General features: G+C 43.2%; 1 protein-coding gene across 1 annotated transcript in view; it reads left to right on the top strand.

Annotated features, from left to right (window-relative positions):
* Window positions 1-2,761: 2,761 nt before the first annotated feature.
* Window positions 2,762-16,171, top strand: part of PCP4 (Purkinje cell protein 4) — a 69,359-nt gene continuing 55,949 nt past the window's right edge. The window contains exon 1 of the mRNA XM_055279735.2: window positions 2,762-2,906. Within this exon, the coding sequence (XP_055135710.1) occupies window positions 2,898-2,906 (9 nt within the window). The 5' untranslated portion in view covers window positions 2,762-2,897. The remainder of the gene's footprint in view (window positions 2,907-16,171) is intronic.

The raw sequence follows: 16,171 nt of genomic DNA, 5'->3' as shown, positions 1-16,171 counted from the left end.
CTTGTTGGGGTAGTACTGTCCCACGAGGATCAATGGGGCTAGGAGATGTTGTCCCAGGGCCCATCTGTGGGAGAGGATGCAATGTGTGTTCAGGCTGGGGTGCCGCTTGACAGCTAGCATGCTTGCACTTGAGACCTGGTGGGTTGTGCACTCAGACCTGTCTTGTGTCACTGGCGAGCACCAATTTCCCAGGACAGCTTGACCCTCCCTTTGTAGCAATACTGAACATTAATTTTGTCTTCTCTATAACAGGACAACTCCACAACTCATTAACAGGAGATAGTTATTTTGCTAAAGATATCCTGGGGAGATAAATAGGATGAAATTGCATACCACAAGGCCTTGAGAAAATCCCCCTTAAACTACTTCTATCCTTTCCCTGAAATTTCTCCATGTGCTTGTAATGGCATCTGTGTTCGTTTCCTGTGGCTACCAGAATCAAGTACCAAGACTGCGTGGCTTAAGCAACCGAAATGTATCCCCTGGCAGTTCTGGAGGCTGAAAGTGTGAGGTCAAGGGGCAGCACGGTTGGTTCCTCTGAGACCTCTCTCCTTTGCTTATAGATGCCGCCGCCATCTCCCTGTATCCTCACAGCGTTGTCCCTCTGCCAGTGCCTTTGCCCTAATCTATTCTTCTTATAAGGACACCAGTCCTATTGGATTAGGGCCCACCCTAGTGACCTTGTTTTAACTTAATCACATCTTTAAAGACCTTATCTCCAAATAAGGTCACATTTTGAGATATTGAGGGTTAGGACTTGAATGTATGAATTCTGGAGGAAGGCAATCAGCTCAGACCATAACCCATCCTCTCCCCAATAGCCTTCATCGTCTCTTGGTTGGTCCCAAAGAATTGCTGAGTCTACCCAGCAAAGCCTCAGCCCAGCCCGGCACCTGCAATCCTGCCCCTCTACTTGGAGCCTCAGCACTAACTGCTGTGCTGCCAAGCCCAGGCTGCTGCAGCCCTTGATGTGTCTTTGTGTTGTTAGAAAATGCAGGTCTGCTCCAGAGCCAGCCAGCAGAGCACAGGCTGATTCTCCACGTGCCCTCTGCACAGCCTGGAGGACCACAGCAGGGACCCCATGGAGGCTGCCACTGGGAGGCCCCTTCTACTCCTCCAGGCTGTGGGGGCTCCAGCCCCCAACAGGGCAGGAGTCTCCTGGGGAGGGTGTGGTTTTTGCCCCTGAGAAATCACAAGTGTCTCCTAGTATAGATAAGCAAGCACCCTTCTTCCAATCTGTTGATCTGTCATACATCGCAGATGACACTATGGCTCTGGTTCCTCACCCAGCCCTCCTTCTCCTCCTCTCCCACTACTAACCACCTGCGCAGCCCTAAAGGCATCCCACGTGGGCCTTCCCAAGCGTGGCACTGGGGGCAAGGAGGAGAAGGGGAGTGAGAGGAGAAGGAGGATGCTGCCGTTATTAGTTTGCAAATGATTTGTGTGGTCAGGATATGTAAATAAATAATTTATATACATATAAAAGTAAATGAATATAACACACTTACATATTTTATATAATATATATAATGTTCATTTCTATTGATCTGTGAAATATGGGTTATTTTATAATAACTCATGTATGAGACTCTGTCTTGCTGGCTGGTGTTCCCACAGTGTGGGCGAGGGTGCTGACCAGCTGGCGCTCCTGGCCATGGCCTCTGAGGGCAGCCTGTGCTCGCCAGTGCCCATTTGGGGGCGCATGGCCTTCTGCTTGCTGTCCAAGGTGGACCTGAGGATGTGGTCGCATCGGTGACCTGTCCTCAGTCCAGGTCAGAGGGCGTGGGGCTGCTGAGCTGAGGAGAGAGGATTGATGGGCTGGAGAATGGTGGCCTGCTCTGCACAGGGAGACGAGGGGCGCTGGGGATGGGTCGCAAGACGCTTCAATCTTCTCGCCAGACCCGCTTAGTCCTGTACCAGGACTGGCAGAGTAACAGATGTGAATGTGCCTTCAGTCTGCACAACGCTTTTTTGGGACAGTTGAGGGCCCACTCTGATGCCTTGAAGACTCTTCAGAGCCTCACGATGTTGGGACTGAACAAAGGATGGAACCACTTCCCAGAAAAGCGAACAGGACTAAGGCAAGGAGAGCTTCGACCAGGCCAGGGCCAGTGTCCAGGCTCCTTCCTGGCCCCACTGTGGTCGTGAGGAGGGCACATCAGCAAGGCTGCTGGAGCCGCTCGCCTCCTTTGTTGAAGTCGTGGGGACCCATTCCCACGTCCCGGTCCATCTACTCTTATCCTTCCAGCTCAGGGTACAAGCAGGGCGACAGATTTGGGACGGGGGAGAGACAGCAGAGATATTAAAGTCCTTGGGCTGAGTTTCGTGTTATAAAGGACAAGGGAAACCCAGCTCCTGGGAAAACCTGAAAGTGCGTGAGAGGGCACGCAGGTATTTTCAGAGCTCCTCTTCCCTTAGAAAAACAATCCTTCCCGCTGACATTTGAAAGGTATTTTTCATGCATGTAAATCTTGCACTCATTGAAAAACGCACAATGACATCCCTGTGATGATCTTTGAAACTTTAGCTTTTATCTTTTTCTTTCTTTTTTTTTAAAGAGACAGGGTCTCGTTCTGCTGCCCAGGCTGGAGTGTATTACTTTTTAAAGAAATCATTTCCTTTAGAAGCATTTCCTAAAGAAGCATTTCCTTCCATCCTGGCGGAATTTGGAGCAGCGACCTGACGTGCCGTTCTCTTTTGCACCACTAGGTGGCCCCTGGTGCTCTCAGATGTCGGCCAGGCTTGCAGACAGGTGAATGCATCTCATTGGCTCCAGGGAGGCATGATGCCACCGGGCAGCTCTTTTTAAGAGAAAAGCCAGAACCGGTGGAGCAGCGACCCCTGAGCAGTGTTCTCTGTGCTGAGCGGCGGGACTGAGCTGTTGGGTTAGAGCCAACATGAGTGAGGTGAGTGACGCTTCGATCTGGAGAGGGAAACTTAGGAGTGAGGAGGGACCTCGGCTGAAGGCTTAGTCTCAGGAAATGTGAGAGGCTTAGCAGTGCTGAGGAACAAATTAATCATGTAATTATTTGCTTGGAGAACTGACAGGATTGATCTCTTTGTTTGAATGGTAAGTGCAGAAATTGGTTAAGTTTGCAAATTTTACAATTAGCCTGAGGAAGAGAAAGGTTTACTTTCTGATTGAATTGTGACTTTGGAAAGTGCTTTGGGTTTTAGAGCTCAGAAGAGAAAGCCAAATGTTTTATTCTCTTATGAAGATGCATGTCTTTGCATGATTCCCGCGGTGATACCTTTCAGAATGTGATTGGGCAGGTGGTCATCTGGTGAACGCAAGCCTTGGAAGGGAAGGGGACAAGGTGGGGAAAGGGCTAGCCGTTGGGTGGCATTTCATGGCTCGGTTGTACAAACTACCCCTGCAGTTAATCAGAGCACCAGGGAAAGAAATGCAAACAGTAGTAGGAGCTGGGAAACATCCGTGTGTATCGATCTGTGGCTCTAAGACCGGAGGCGGCCCCGGCAGAAGAGGAGCTACAATTTTGCAAATCCAAAGTCACTTCTCTAAACATGTTTACACAGAATGTGTTTTACTGGGGCCAACTGACAGCACGTTTGTTTTTTTTTAAATCATCTTCTCCTTTTTTCTCATCTATGAAGCAGATTAGTGGTGGTACAACACCATTCTCTAATTCACCTCAATAACCGAGCCAAATGCATTTTCATTTCCTCTTGGTTGGCACTTAAATAATTACTTTTAAAGATCTTTTATCTTCTCTGTCTCTTTTTGACAGATGGATGATTCTTTTCTTGGAAGTCTAGGGTAAAATTAACAACTTCAGAAATAAAATGCCTCCTCCCTGCTTTTATCTCTCTGATGGGTGATTTTTGATGTAAACATGACAAGAAGAAGAGCAAAGCACTATAAAACTTAGAAACGGGGTTTGGGACAGAGCCAAGGGTTTGAGGCAGTGAGAGACCAACTGTGGTGTGGAAGATGGGAATTCTCCCACCACCACCATCAATGGTACTTTTAACAGCGGCTAACACTTGCCTAATGGTCTGTGTGCTGACAGTGTCAGGCTGTCTCTGCACCTGTCACCTTCTTTGAACCTCTCAACAACTCTGTGCAGTGGGCACCATTATTATTCCCAACTGACAGATGAGGACGCTGAGACACAGAGATGGGAACCAAGTGGTTCGAGGTCACCAGCTAAAGAACAGTAGAGCCAAGACTTGGGCTGCAATGCTGGGTGGTTGACTGCCAGGTGAATCTTGATGTCTAAATATGTATGGAATTTGCCGAACAGCGGGGATGCCAGAGGCTGAAGGAGGAGAGGGGAGGTGAGGAGAAAGAAAGAAAGAAGTTGGGGCTCTGAAATAGAGATGGAATGATGAGGATGAGACCTCCATTTCCCACATGCTAGGAGGAGGGGCTTTCTGCTGGACTCTACAGATATTTCAGAAGCTCCTGTGTCCACATCAGCTCACCTTGCTTGCAACAAGAAGGGATGGCTGTGTGGAGTGGTTTTTCTTGATATACAACTTATTCAATAAGAGTTTCCTATAGAAGAAAGACTTAGAAAGCAGCACAGCACTGAGGGGTGGCCTCTCGGGTCAAGTCAGCTACCCTGGGATTCTGGCTCAGCTCTGCTGGGCTCACTCAACTGTGTGGGTCTCCAGGGAGAGAGCGCGTGTTCCAGAGCTCACCTGTGATTAGGGTCACAGCCTGGTTCCTGCTGAACGGGTAATCAGGGCAGCTCTGTAGTCACCACCCCGCCGTGGCGCTTACCAGACACATTTGCAGGTTCTTGCGGAGCTTTTGCCTTAGTTCCTTTAATGTGGATAAAAGCACACAAGAGGCGCATCCCACTTTTCTGCCTCCCCTTGCTGCTCACAAAACCCCTCCCAGCTCCCTGCTCCTCGTCCTCCCTCCTGCCCTCTTCTCCCCCTCACATCACATGAGGCCCCCTCCCTCTGACCACCAGCATGGCCACCGCTCCTGGCTGATCTCCAAGTTCCTGGGCGTGTACTCCTTGGAGAGCAGGAATTTGTCCTTTGACTAAACCTCAAATCTGCTTAAAATATTTAATAAAGTGGAACAGAAGCTCCTTTCTGGGTAGAGAACTGGATTCCCCCTTCATGGCACCCCTCAAGGGGTTTCTTTGGTTGGATGAATTAAATGTGGCTTCTAGTTTCAATAACTCTCAGGCAGAAATGGCTTTCAGATCATCATTTACTTGCATGTGTGACTAATTACCAAAGAAAGCCAGAGCAATGGATTTTGCCGGACTTTCCTTGACCTTAGGATTGATTGGGGTCTGGTGGGCAGATAGTGCCTGCTGCAGTGCCAGGGCTGAGTGCCTGCTGCAGAGGCTCCGGAGCTCATTAGCTGCTTACCCGGGCCAGTGGGCAAGCCTGCTGGCTGGAGAGGACCCCAAAGTGTCACATACTCCCTGGGGCCTGCTCTGCACTTCCAGGCCTCCCCGCCTTTAAGGGAAAGATGGAGTGGCAAAGGGAGCCTCGAACTGGCTTTAAACTGGGCAGCTTTACAACAGGACGTCTTCTTTATTTCCTGTAACAACACTTTTTAGGGGAAATGACATGTGATAGAAAAGAACAGCTCAGGAAAGTAAAGTACAGCGAGAAAAGTAAAGTCCAAATTTAGGGTAATGTGAGAGAGAGGAGGTGGTTTGTGGGGGTGTCTGATTTACATTTTGGTATTAAAACATGTCACATGTGCCTGGAGCAATCTATGAGATGAATTGGAAGAGAATGTAGCAGGGATCAGAATGCAGGCTTAAGTCTATCAGCTGGATCAGAAATCTTAACCATCACAGCCTCAGTTTACAAGGTGCATTCTTGCTCCCTCATCGTACTCATCCAGGCACAAGAAAAATGACTACCTTTGTTTAGCCACTTAATAGAGCTTTTGAAAAAAGAGTTCCTGGAATGACAGTCAGTCTCATGTTCTCCTTTAGGTGTCTATTTTTAAGTTGCTTTTCAAAAGAACTCATTTAGGAGAGCCAGGGGCAATGTTGGAAGGCATAAGGACAAACATCTGGAGCGTGAATTTAAAAACGTGACACCCTTGCCCTGTTTAGGGTGAGGGTTGGAGACGTTCCAGGTCACGTAATCAAATGACAGCTATTAATTGGACTTGAGACCCCTTCGGGAAAAGCCTGTTCGTAACCCCGAGTTTCACGGTCACGGGCTGGGCTCTTTTCCTGCTTTGGCTTGGATGGGAAAGTGCAACTCAGTACAAGGGCTGTGGCTCTTTCTTTCGTCTAGACATTGGCCGCAGCGAAAGACGATGCCCATCAAAGGCATGATTTGAACAACATCAAGGACATTTAAGGGCAAATCTTTAGAAACACATGTCTGTTCTTAGCACCCAAACAGAATCAATGTCGAACTTAATGTATACGTTAAAACGTACAATAATCTCTAAAGAAAGAAGAAAGCTGTAAATGGCATTTTTCTTGACAAAGATTGCAAACGGGAGGCTACATGCAGTTAACTCATGAGGTGAGGACATAGAAAAAACATGAATTAAAAAAAAATGTTTTGCCACTGATTTAAAAATATCATGCATACAACAGTGGTTTGGGGCTTACATAGTTGACTATCACGGTTACCCAGTGGAGGGACTAATGTTAAAACGAAACAGATCCTAAGAAGAGAAAGATTATGGCTTTGAGCTTCTTACGATGTAAGGGTAAACTCAAATAGATGCTAATGGGTGGGTGATTAGATTTGTAAGGACCTGTATATTTTAGACCAGTTGTTAAGCACAGATTCTGAGGGTGACTGCGTAAAATGTGGGTTTTGCAAATGGTCTGCAAAACCCAGCAACAGAAGGTCAAATGACAATTCAACTTCTTATGTAATTATAACCCCATTTGGGGGTGTACCTGCCGCAAGGACTCTGACAGATCAAGCAAGATCAGTTTTAGTTTTATTGGACAACACCATGAAAGATAGTCTTTCCTCTAATTGGGGATATTAAGTCCACACAGTCACCAGTTACAATTTGGGTTTGAAGTTCAACTTTTCCTAATAGAGAAGAGGTCAAATATGTGTTTCCCAGGGCCAATGATTGCAAAGAGTTGCCATAAAACTTGTTTCCCCAATCATGCATTTTATGAAGAAATGCTGTGGGGTTCAAAAGTCTCAGGTTTTCTCTTTTGAATTTTAAGAATGACACAATGCAAGATGTATATTTTTTTTTCAAAAAGAAAATAAATGACTCATTATTGATTTCATTAAAGGTTTAGTGAAGTAGTACGATCAAGATGAAAAGAAAACATGTGTTTTTGTAACGGAAAGTTTCTTAAACTTATGATGAGCACATTCTTTGTGTTATTTATTTACTTATTTATTTGAGATGGAGTCTCGCTCTGTTGCCCAGGCTGGAGCGCAGTAGCGCGATCTCGGCTCACTGCAACCTCTGCCTCCCAGGTTCAAGCAATTCTCTTGTCTCACCCTCCTGAGTTGCTGGGACTATAGGCGCCTACCACCACGCCCAGCTAATTTTTTGTAGTTTTAGTAGAGACGGGGCTTCGCCATATTGGTCTGACTGGTGTCGAACTCCTGACCTCAGGTGATCCGCCTGCCTCGGCCTCCCAAAGTGCTGGGATTACAGGTGTGAGCCACCGCACCCGACCTGCGTTATTTTTTAAAATTCTAATTTCTACTCTTAGTGCTTCATGAAAGATGTGATCGGGGAAGGCATTCACAATTTGTCTATGGTCCTTCTGTTCTTAGACCACTGGGTACGTTGAACTATTTGGATGCACAAATAATATCAGGACCTAAGCCTGGGGCTTTTCATTAATTTAAAATGACTTTCTAGAAAGGTCTTCATGCTGAGAGAAAAGAAGAATTTTAGGGGATGCATGCATACAGGTTTACGTTATATTGAATGATATTTTTATGAAACACAACATTAAATATCGTGCTGTTAAAGTATCATAGGCTGCATAGTATTGATTAGAAGCATCCTAGACTGTGAACTTCCCAAAAGGGACAATTTTATGTCATTCACAAGTCTGACTGCTGGTTGGGCACTTGGTAAATGTCCAGTTACTGAATGAATAAATAAGTTTTGGGATGTGGATTTATCACTTGCTATAATCAATAGGCCAGGCACCCTGTTTTCTAAATGTTGAGGCTTGTGGTGGATACATTTGGAAAAGATGTATTCCATCTTTCGTTCTTTACTCCTGGTTTGAAACCTGTGTTTGCCATGTAAATCCTTTTATGTGGTATATGGGTGCATTGTTATATACGCAACATAAGTGGTCTCATGACAGTAAAAGAAAATGAGAAAAAATAAGAAGGATCTCAACAGAAGGAACTCTTGACATTTGGGAAAATGTCAGGGAAAATATGGGAACTGAGCAAGGGACGTAGAATTCTAATATCCTGTGTTTCCATGTTGTCTCCATTGAGACTAGCTCACTTCAGATAAGCTCAATGAAATTCAAACAAAAGAGACTAGCCAGAGAGGCAGAGCCTGTGAATACCTTGGAAAGTGGTTTGCTGTATTGAAACAGAAAACCGATTTGGCTGTGATTAGAAGAGAATAAGAGAGAGTCTAAGCAGACCTGTAGTGATAGAGCCCCAGTGCCCAATCTCCATCAGCCCAGTTGTAAACTCTGGCGTATTGTTGAAGGTAAACATCTAGCACGTGGAAAGCAAGTTGCATATTATTGCAAGGAAATAGTTTAATTATCATCTAAAATTAATTCTTAATAGCATACTCATAATATTAATTAAAATAAATAATTGATATTTGAATATTTAAATATTTTAGTAAATTTATATTTGAAATAGGAATATATGAAAATTTATATGCAAAAAGGGATGGATGCACATTTCTTTTCTTGGGGAGTTCGAAACTGAATTGCACGTCCATATCCCCGTGTGATTAATCTGATAGGATCTCTGCTTTCCTATCATCCTCAGGGATAAACTATTTACCGTTCTTCTTCCCATCTTTCAGATGAGGTGCAATATGAACAATGAATAGGGAAACGTTTTCCAATCACCTGGCACAGGTGCCTTTGGGGTATAGATATGGGAATGTTCGATAATGGATTGTTTTGTGCCACAAACAGCAAGCTTGCCACCGTCATCAATGGCTCAAACCTATAAATGCCACATTCATGTTGGGGTCATTCTACATGACCAATTTATCATAAGCCACTCATTCCAGGCATGGGTCTGCTTGTATATTGTTTATGCCTCACACACAGCCCTAAATTTATGCTTCAGAATCTCACTGAATTTACTGCTCGTTCCGTTTCTGGAAGGGAAACACTTGGCCCATATTTATGACATTGCCAGTAGAAAAATCAATCACCCACTAAATGCCATTATTTTATATTTTACTCTTAACTCGCCATTTTATAAATGAAAGGAAGACAAATTAGATTTATAAAGCAGGAAGGTAATCATCCACAAATTGAACATTTAAGGGCAAGGAAGCAAAAGCTGTGAACTGTTCCAACCATTCAAATAAGGCAATTTTCCTCACAAAGGAGCTAGAATAGGGAGCAGGGGAGTCCGTCTCTTCAAAGTTTCTGCCCTCCTTTTTACACAGTCTTGGACTTGGAGGAGGCTAAAACGTCTCCAGCCATACACGAGTCAGACCTCTGCCTCGTAGTTCGAAAGACAACTTTTGAATGTTAAATATTATTTACGACGATTTGATAGCAAATTGGGATCCAGATTGGCTTGAGATCACGCTATTCCTGGTATAACAATCCAAGTCTGTGGTGTAGTGGCATGACAAAAGACACAGTCATCTGTTCCCGTAGCACCGCATCTGTGGTTTGGTCAATAATCGAATGAAGTAATGGTTAGTTTAATTTTATACGACCTCTGAGAAAAGGACTCCAGAAGTTGACAAGACCCATGAACATGTGTCTTAATCAAATAAGAGTAAAAATATAACAAGGAAACACAAAAACACAAGAGGGAGAAATGATATAATTTCTTCCTTTTTTTTGAAGGTCTTTTAAAAAAAAAAAACAAAAAAAAAACCATACAAGCATCTGTTCATCAGGTGGTTAAGTTCTAGTATTTAAAAAAAAAGCTAAAGGTTACGCCTGCTTTAAAATTTATGATTCTTATGTACAGTAGTTCCCCCTTATCTTCAGATGCCCGGTGGATGGCTGAAAGTGTGGATGGTACCGAATCCTATGCATGCTATGCTTTTTCCATCCGATAATAACTGAAAGTGCTACTAAGTGGCTATGGGCACATAGTGTAGGCAGTGTGGATACGCTGGACAGATGAATGATTCATGTTCTTAGACAGCAAGCGGTTTCATAACGCTACTCAGTACAGTGTGCAATTTGCAACTTATGAATTTTTTATTTCTGGGATTTTCCATTGAATATTTTTGGACTGTGGTTAACAGCGGGTAACTAAAACCTCAGAAAGTGAAACCAAGGAAGGTTAAGGGGGAACTACTGTATGCAATTTCTTTATTAAATAATAGCCACTGTTTCATTAGGAGTTGTTAGAAAAATATCACTTTTTTTTTCTTGCGCCCAGCAGAATGACTAATTGTATTTAGGGTTTTCTTTTTCAAATTGTAAATTTTCTCACAATTTTTTTTGTTGTTATTATGCAGAGAAATCTCTGATGCAATGAACGGGTCAAATTTTGGGCTGACTGTAACTGTGTGACAGCATCCTGGGTGCTGGTCTCCTCATCTCTGAGGGGTGACAGCATACACACAGACACTGGCGCTGCCACAAGACTGCCCATGTCCAAGATGGGCGATGGTGTGGAGCCTTCCTTTACAGATCGTATCTCGGCATCTTCCTGAGAGTTTTAGGTGGAAATAGCAACAAGCAAAACTTCAAACCATTATGCCATAGTGACATCTTCTCCTTAAAACAGTAAGGGCGACTTGACGTGATTTTATCCTCTTGCCTTCTATGACTTTCCACAATTGTCATTGCTCTAACGACAACTGTCTGTTTTAGCATATCAATGTTTTGGGAACTATCTTCTCAATCTTCCTGCAGATCCATAACAGAACAATGGAATAGTGTCTGCAGTGATTATGGATATCAATACTCTGAAGTTTTTGATAGTGTACCTTAATAGGGAAAAAATTTGACCATGTATACACAACAAATTTTTATTGATTTTACAATTACGTATACATGCGAATATGCTAATATAGTAAGAGTTAATCGCTAAAGGAAGGGTAAGGAAATCTATAATTCCAATAGGCTTTTTGGTAACTGTACTTCTTTTTGAGTCTAATTTGATGGCTGAGGTTTTTAAGCTTGTATCGGTGCCCATGAAGACATCCTAAGAATAGAAGGTTTAGTTAGTGCTTCTATTGTTTCCTTGGTGTTTGTGCTGATGGTGTTAGTATTATTTTCAGTCTATGATTTAATGCAGAATTTTTCAATTGTGATAAAAGACATATACGATTTACTATTTTAACTACCTTTAAGTGTACAGTTCAGCAGTATTAATTATATTTACACTGTTGTGAAACAGGTCCACAGAACTTTTTCATCTTTCAAAGCCAAGACTCTGCACCCATTCAACAACCACTCTCCATTACCCCGCCCCTCTCCTCTGGCAAACCCATTCTATTTCTTACCCCTATCAATTTGACTACTTTTGGTACCTCCTATGCGTGGAATCATACAGTATTTGTCTTTTTGTGACTGGCTTATTTTACTTAGCATAGTGTCTTCAAGGTTCATCTATGTTGTGGCCTGTGACTATATAAGACATTTTAAAAGCCACTTACCTACTGTGGGAAGATTAGTTTAGTTAAAGGTAGATTGTATAATCTATAAATCCTCTTAATGGATCATAAGGAACTGCAATGCATCACATGATGATATTCTGAGAGCACGTCAACAGGCAGTGTGTCTGGGACAATCTCCAACTGTGGGACTGCTACTCTTTCCTACCCACCAAGTGATGATGTCAGTATCAATCCAGATATTAGCTATTAATGAAACCTAATTTTTAAATTGATCTTAGATCCTACACAAATATAAATAGAAATTCTAAAGTCTTCTTTGCCATGAGTGTTTGTGACAGTGAAGCACCTTACAACCCCAGAGGTGCCATTGACACTGTGGTCTGTGCCAACAGCACCCCCTGGATTTGCGCCGTGAACAACCTATGCTACTGAACATGGTGGCTGTGCCCTTCCTTGAGTTGACGTCAGCCTGCTTAAGGACTGTTGACCTTGAGAAAGGCTGTCGTTTTTATAGTTCCACTTAGAATTCAGGGAATCAGAGAAGGGCATCGTTGTCATTTCATTCAAAGCAGTCATTTTAAAATAGAGGACTGAGTGTCCAACGATGAATCCTGTGCAAAATCACAGAGCTTCTTGAGAGAAAGTCTAAGTTTCCCTTCCACATTTTCCATCCTATTACATTTCTCATTTTCTGGATACAACCCAATTTCTTTTAAACCTGTCCAAATTCCACTTAGGGTTTGCACAAGTAATTTATTAAATTAAAATTGTCCTGAATATTTTTATTAGCCTTGAGTAAAAAAAGAATAGCCACAGAAATCTTGACAAAGCCACTTTTTTCTTCATCAGGTCTTCCACTCTATTTCTAGGGATTCCAGCTTCCACCCTGACACCCCCAGCCTCCCATCCCATCACACATGGAGAAGCTGAGAAATGTTAATAATGCTACCCTGTGGAATGTTTCATTAAGACCCTTGTTGGGCACGGTGGCTCACTCCTGTAATCCCAGCACTTTGGGAGACCCAGGTGGGAGGATTGGTTAAGCCCAGGAGTTAGAGACCAGCCTGGGCAACATGGCGAAACCCCGTCTCTACCAAAAATTCAAAAAAAAAAAAAATTAGCCGGGTGTGGTGGTGCATTCCTGTAGTCCCAGATACTCAGGAGGCTGAGACGGGTGGATGGTTTGAGCCTGGGAGGTGGGGGTTGCAGTGAGCCATGATCATGCCACTGCACTCCAACCTGGACAACAGGGCCAGATCCTGCCTCAAAACAAAAACAAACACAAAAACAAAACAAAACAATCAAGGAAACAAGACCCTTGTTGGCAAAGTTTTTTTTTGTTTTGCCGGGTAGTGTTCTTGACTCTGAGGTTATACCAATCACCTTTATGCCTTGCTTACTCTCTAGTGCTCTGTTTGAATGAGAAAGAGCATTCTGAACCCTAACATACACAATTTTTAGAAAACATTTGTCCAGAAAATGGTGGCCCTTTTTATGGCCAAAACCATTGCATATATAGTCAGTCATCACACATTTTGTAGTCACATTTCTTTTTTTCTTCTAGATTGTGATGAGAGAGAGAGAGAGAGAGAGAGAGAGAGATTATGTCTTCTTCTATACCGTTTCATCTTCCCAGCACTCTATCATTGAACTCACATTGATGGAGAATCAATAAGATGTGGTCCTTACCCCTTAAAGAACTTGTAGGGGGAGATAGAATCACATAAAATTAACTCTACTCTGGTGTCCATGCAGAGCTACAGGCCTATTCTCTGTGTAAAGCAAGTGCCAGGATGCATGGGTTAATTTGCCATTGCTCGGGGCTGGGAAGGAATGGAAAGAAGATGCCAATGGGTAACCTTCCCAAAGCAGCAGGGGCTTACAGAAGTAGGGGCTCAGCACACATTGACTGAAGAATAGCAGTACGATAGCACTCTGTGAATCTTAAAACTCATACAATTTAGAGCCATGTGAGAATTTAGCAATCTTCAAGCTCATTATATAGATACATGTCCATTATGATACTGTAGTTAATTCTAAACTCCTGCCTGGTGACAAAAATTGCTTTAAACATCGTGGACATTTTCTCATCCACATCGATGAATATTTGGGCTCTATGGACTTGTATCTTTCTTTAAAAGTGAAAAGTCTTCTGTATCTTGGAAAGAGATTGCATGAGGACAGTCAATTACATTTTTGAAAGTGCACACATTGGTTGGTTGTAAAATTTACGTGATCCAGTTGTGAGAACTGTGTACGTGGATTTAGGTATGTCTGTTATTTCCCTTTGTGAGAGTGTCTGTCTGTGCTTGCTCATGGTAGAGTATCATTGCACTCTGTATCTCAGAGCTTCTAGTGGCTTCTTAACCATTATATTACTGTCTTCTCTTTGAAGTTTGCTCAGGGGATGGGCTCAACCCTATATTTATAACTCTGCTCTCACATATGCTTAAGTCCTGTCAAAATGTCTAGATAATACAGTGCCACACCTCAAATATTATTTCTGGAAACGTTCTATACCTCAGAAATGTGGGATATTTTACCTCTTCTTGAAGAAAATTTTCTTTTCTTTTCTTTTTCTTTTTCTTTTTTTTTGAGACTGAATTTCACTCTTTTTGCCCAGGATGGAGTGCAATGGCGCTATCTCAGTTCACTGCAAACTCTCCCTCCTGGGTTCAAGTGATTCTCCTGCCTCAGCCTCCTGACTAGCTAGGATTACAGGTGCGTGCCACCCCGCCCAGCTAATTTTGTAATTTTAGTAGAGATGGTGTCTTACCATGTTGGCTGGGCTGGTCTCAAACTCCTGACCTCAAGTGATCTGCTTGCCTTGGCCTCCCAAAGAGCTGGGATTATAGGCATTAAGCCACCATGCCCGGCCAAGAAAGTTTCTTAAAATAGATGTAGCAATTTGTCAAGCACCTCCACCAAATACCTCCTTCAAGTTCGTAGTTATTTTTCATCCAGATCCTTCTTTGCCATCTTTAAAAATGATTCATTTCATTTTTCAGGCACTATTCTATGAATTTCCATGTCATCACTTTTTTGCTGAGTTCTTGCTGGGAGCCAGAATTGGCTGAAATTCCTCTGAGAGTTCCCCCACAGTTGCATTTTGGATGAGGATTTCGAATTTCACACGACAAAATATAAATGCTGCTAAATGTAACTCCAGAGGTACAAGCAGTGGCGTCGGAGGCCCCCTCTCTGGCTCCTTAATGTCCCCATTAGTATTACAACAAGGAAAAGGACACGGGCTGAAGAGTCAGGCAGATACTGGCAGAAGTGAGTCCAGTTAAAAACACATCACAGTTCTGTAACCCTCCCTGCTGGCCCCCTCTGCCTTCAACCTCTTTTTGAGGTAATGTAGCTCAGAGTTTGGACATCCATAAGAACCTGTGACAGGGAGTAGGGCAGGACCAGTGACATAATTTGTGGCCCCAATGAAAAATCAATACGATGCCCCTTGTTAAACATTGATTAGAATTTGAAGATGGGGACAGCAACATATCAGACCAAGCCAGGGCCCTTCTGAGAGTGGGCCCCCTTGGACCGCATGGGTCACTCTCCCATGAGTCCAGTCCTGGGTCAAAATAAGAAGCATCCCAATTGCTTTTTAATGAACAAACTAAAAACAAAAGAGGCAGAGCTGAAGAAACATAATTCCATTATCTTTGCAATGTCTGGAGATATATATATATATATATATATATATATATTCCCTGTCCAAGTGGAAGCTCTCAAAATGGCCCAAGCCTGACCATGGAGGTCAGTGGGTGGAGGGTCTTTCCCCCCAATCCAAGGGAGCTTTCAAGTTGGTTTGGAGGAAGCTTCCCTAGCAGCATGCTTGAATAAGAAACTATTGTGTTCAAGGATCAGCTTGGCTGGTGCTGAGGACTCTTTCGATGATGAAGTAATAAAATGGATTCAAAATCATTTGGAATATGCATATGCATGTGCATGTGTGTGCGTGTGTGTGAGTGTGTGTGTATACGTGTGTATGTTTAAAGACCATATAAATGCTAAACTCTGTGTGCAAATGTCCTTGAATTCTGATTCCAGCTGTCTTTATCGAGTGCTGGTTGTTTATCCAGGTGAAAGCATCCGCTGGCCAGTTTTGTCCCAAGTCTTTTTCTATCAAGTCTTTGGTCCTCACTTCTTCTTGAGTATGTCCAGAGGGAACAGAATGCAGATGTACTAGGCTTTTCAATTAAAGAAACATTTTTGTATGCTGGGCTTTGGAAATAAAGGGGTCTACCTTAGTAATTCCGGGATCAATATGTGCAGATAGGAAGTAATTTGGTGGTGTGAGCTTTGGCCATTTGTAAGTGCCTTGTTCCTGGAAAACAATGTTTAAATTGGAATTGGGTTTATTTTCCAGTCAATTAAATCCTTCTGGATTTCAGAGGAATTTGAAACAAAATATGGAACAAATACCTATTATGAAGGAGGCACAGCTGTTAGATGAGT

Source organism: Symphalangus syndactylus, chromosome 5 (assembly GCF_028878055.3).
Source record: "Symphalangus syndactylus isolate Jambi chromosome 5, NHGRI_mSymSyn1-v2.1_pri, whole genome shotgun sequence".
Lineage (NCBI taxonomy): Eukaryota > Metazoa > Chordata > Mammalia > Primates > Hylobatidae > Symphalangus > Symphalangus syndactylus.
The sequence above is the reverse complement of the archived record's forward strand: the minus strand, read 5'-3'. Positions and strand labels throughout refer to the sequence as shown.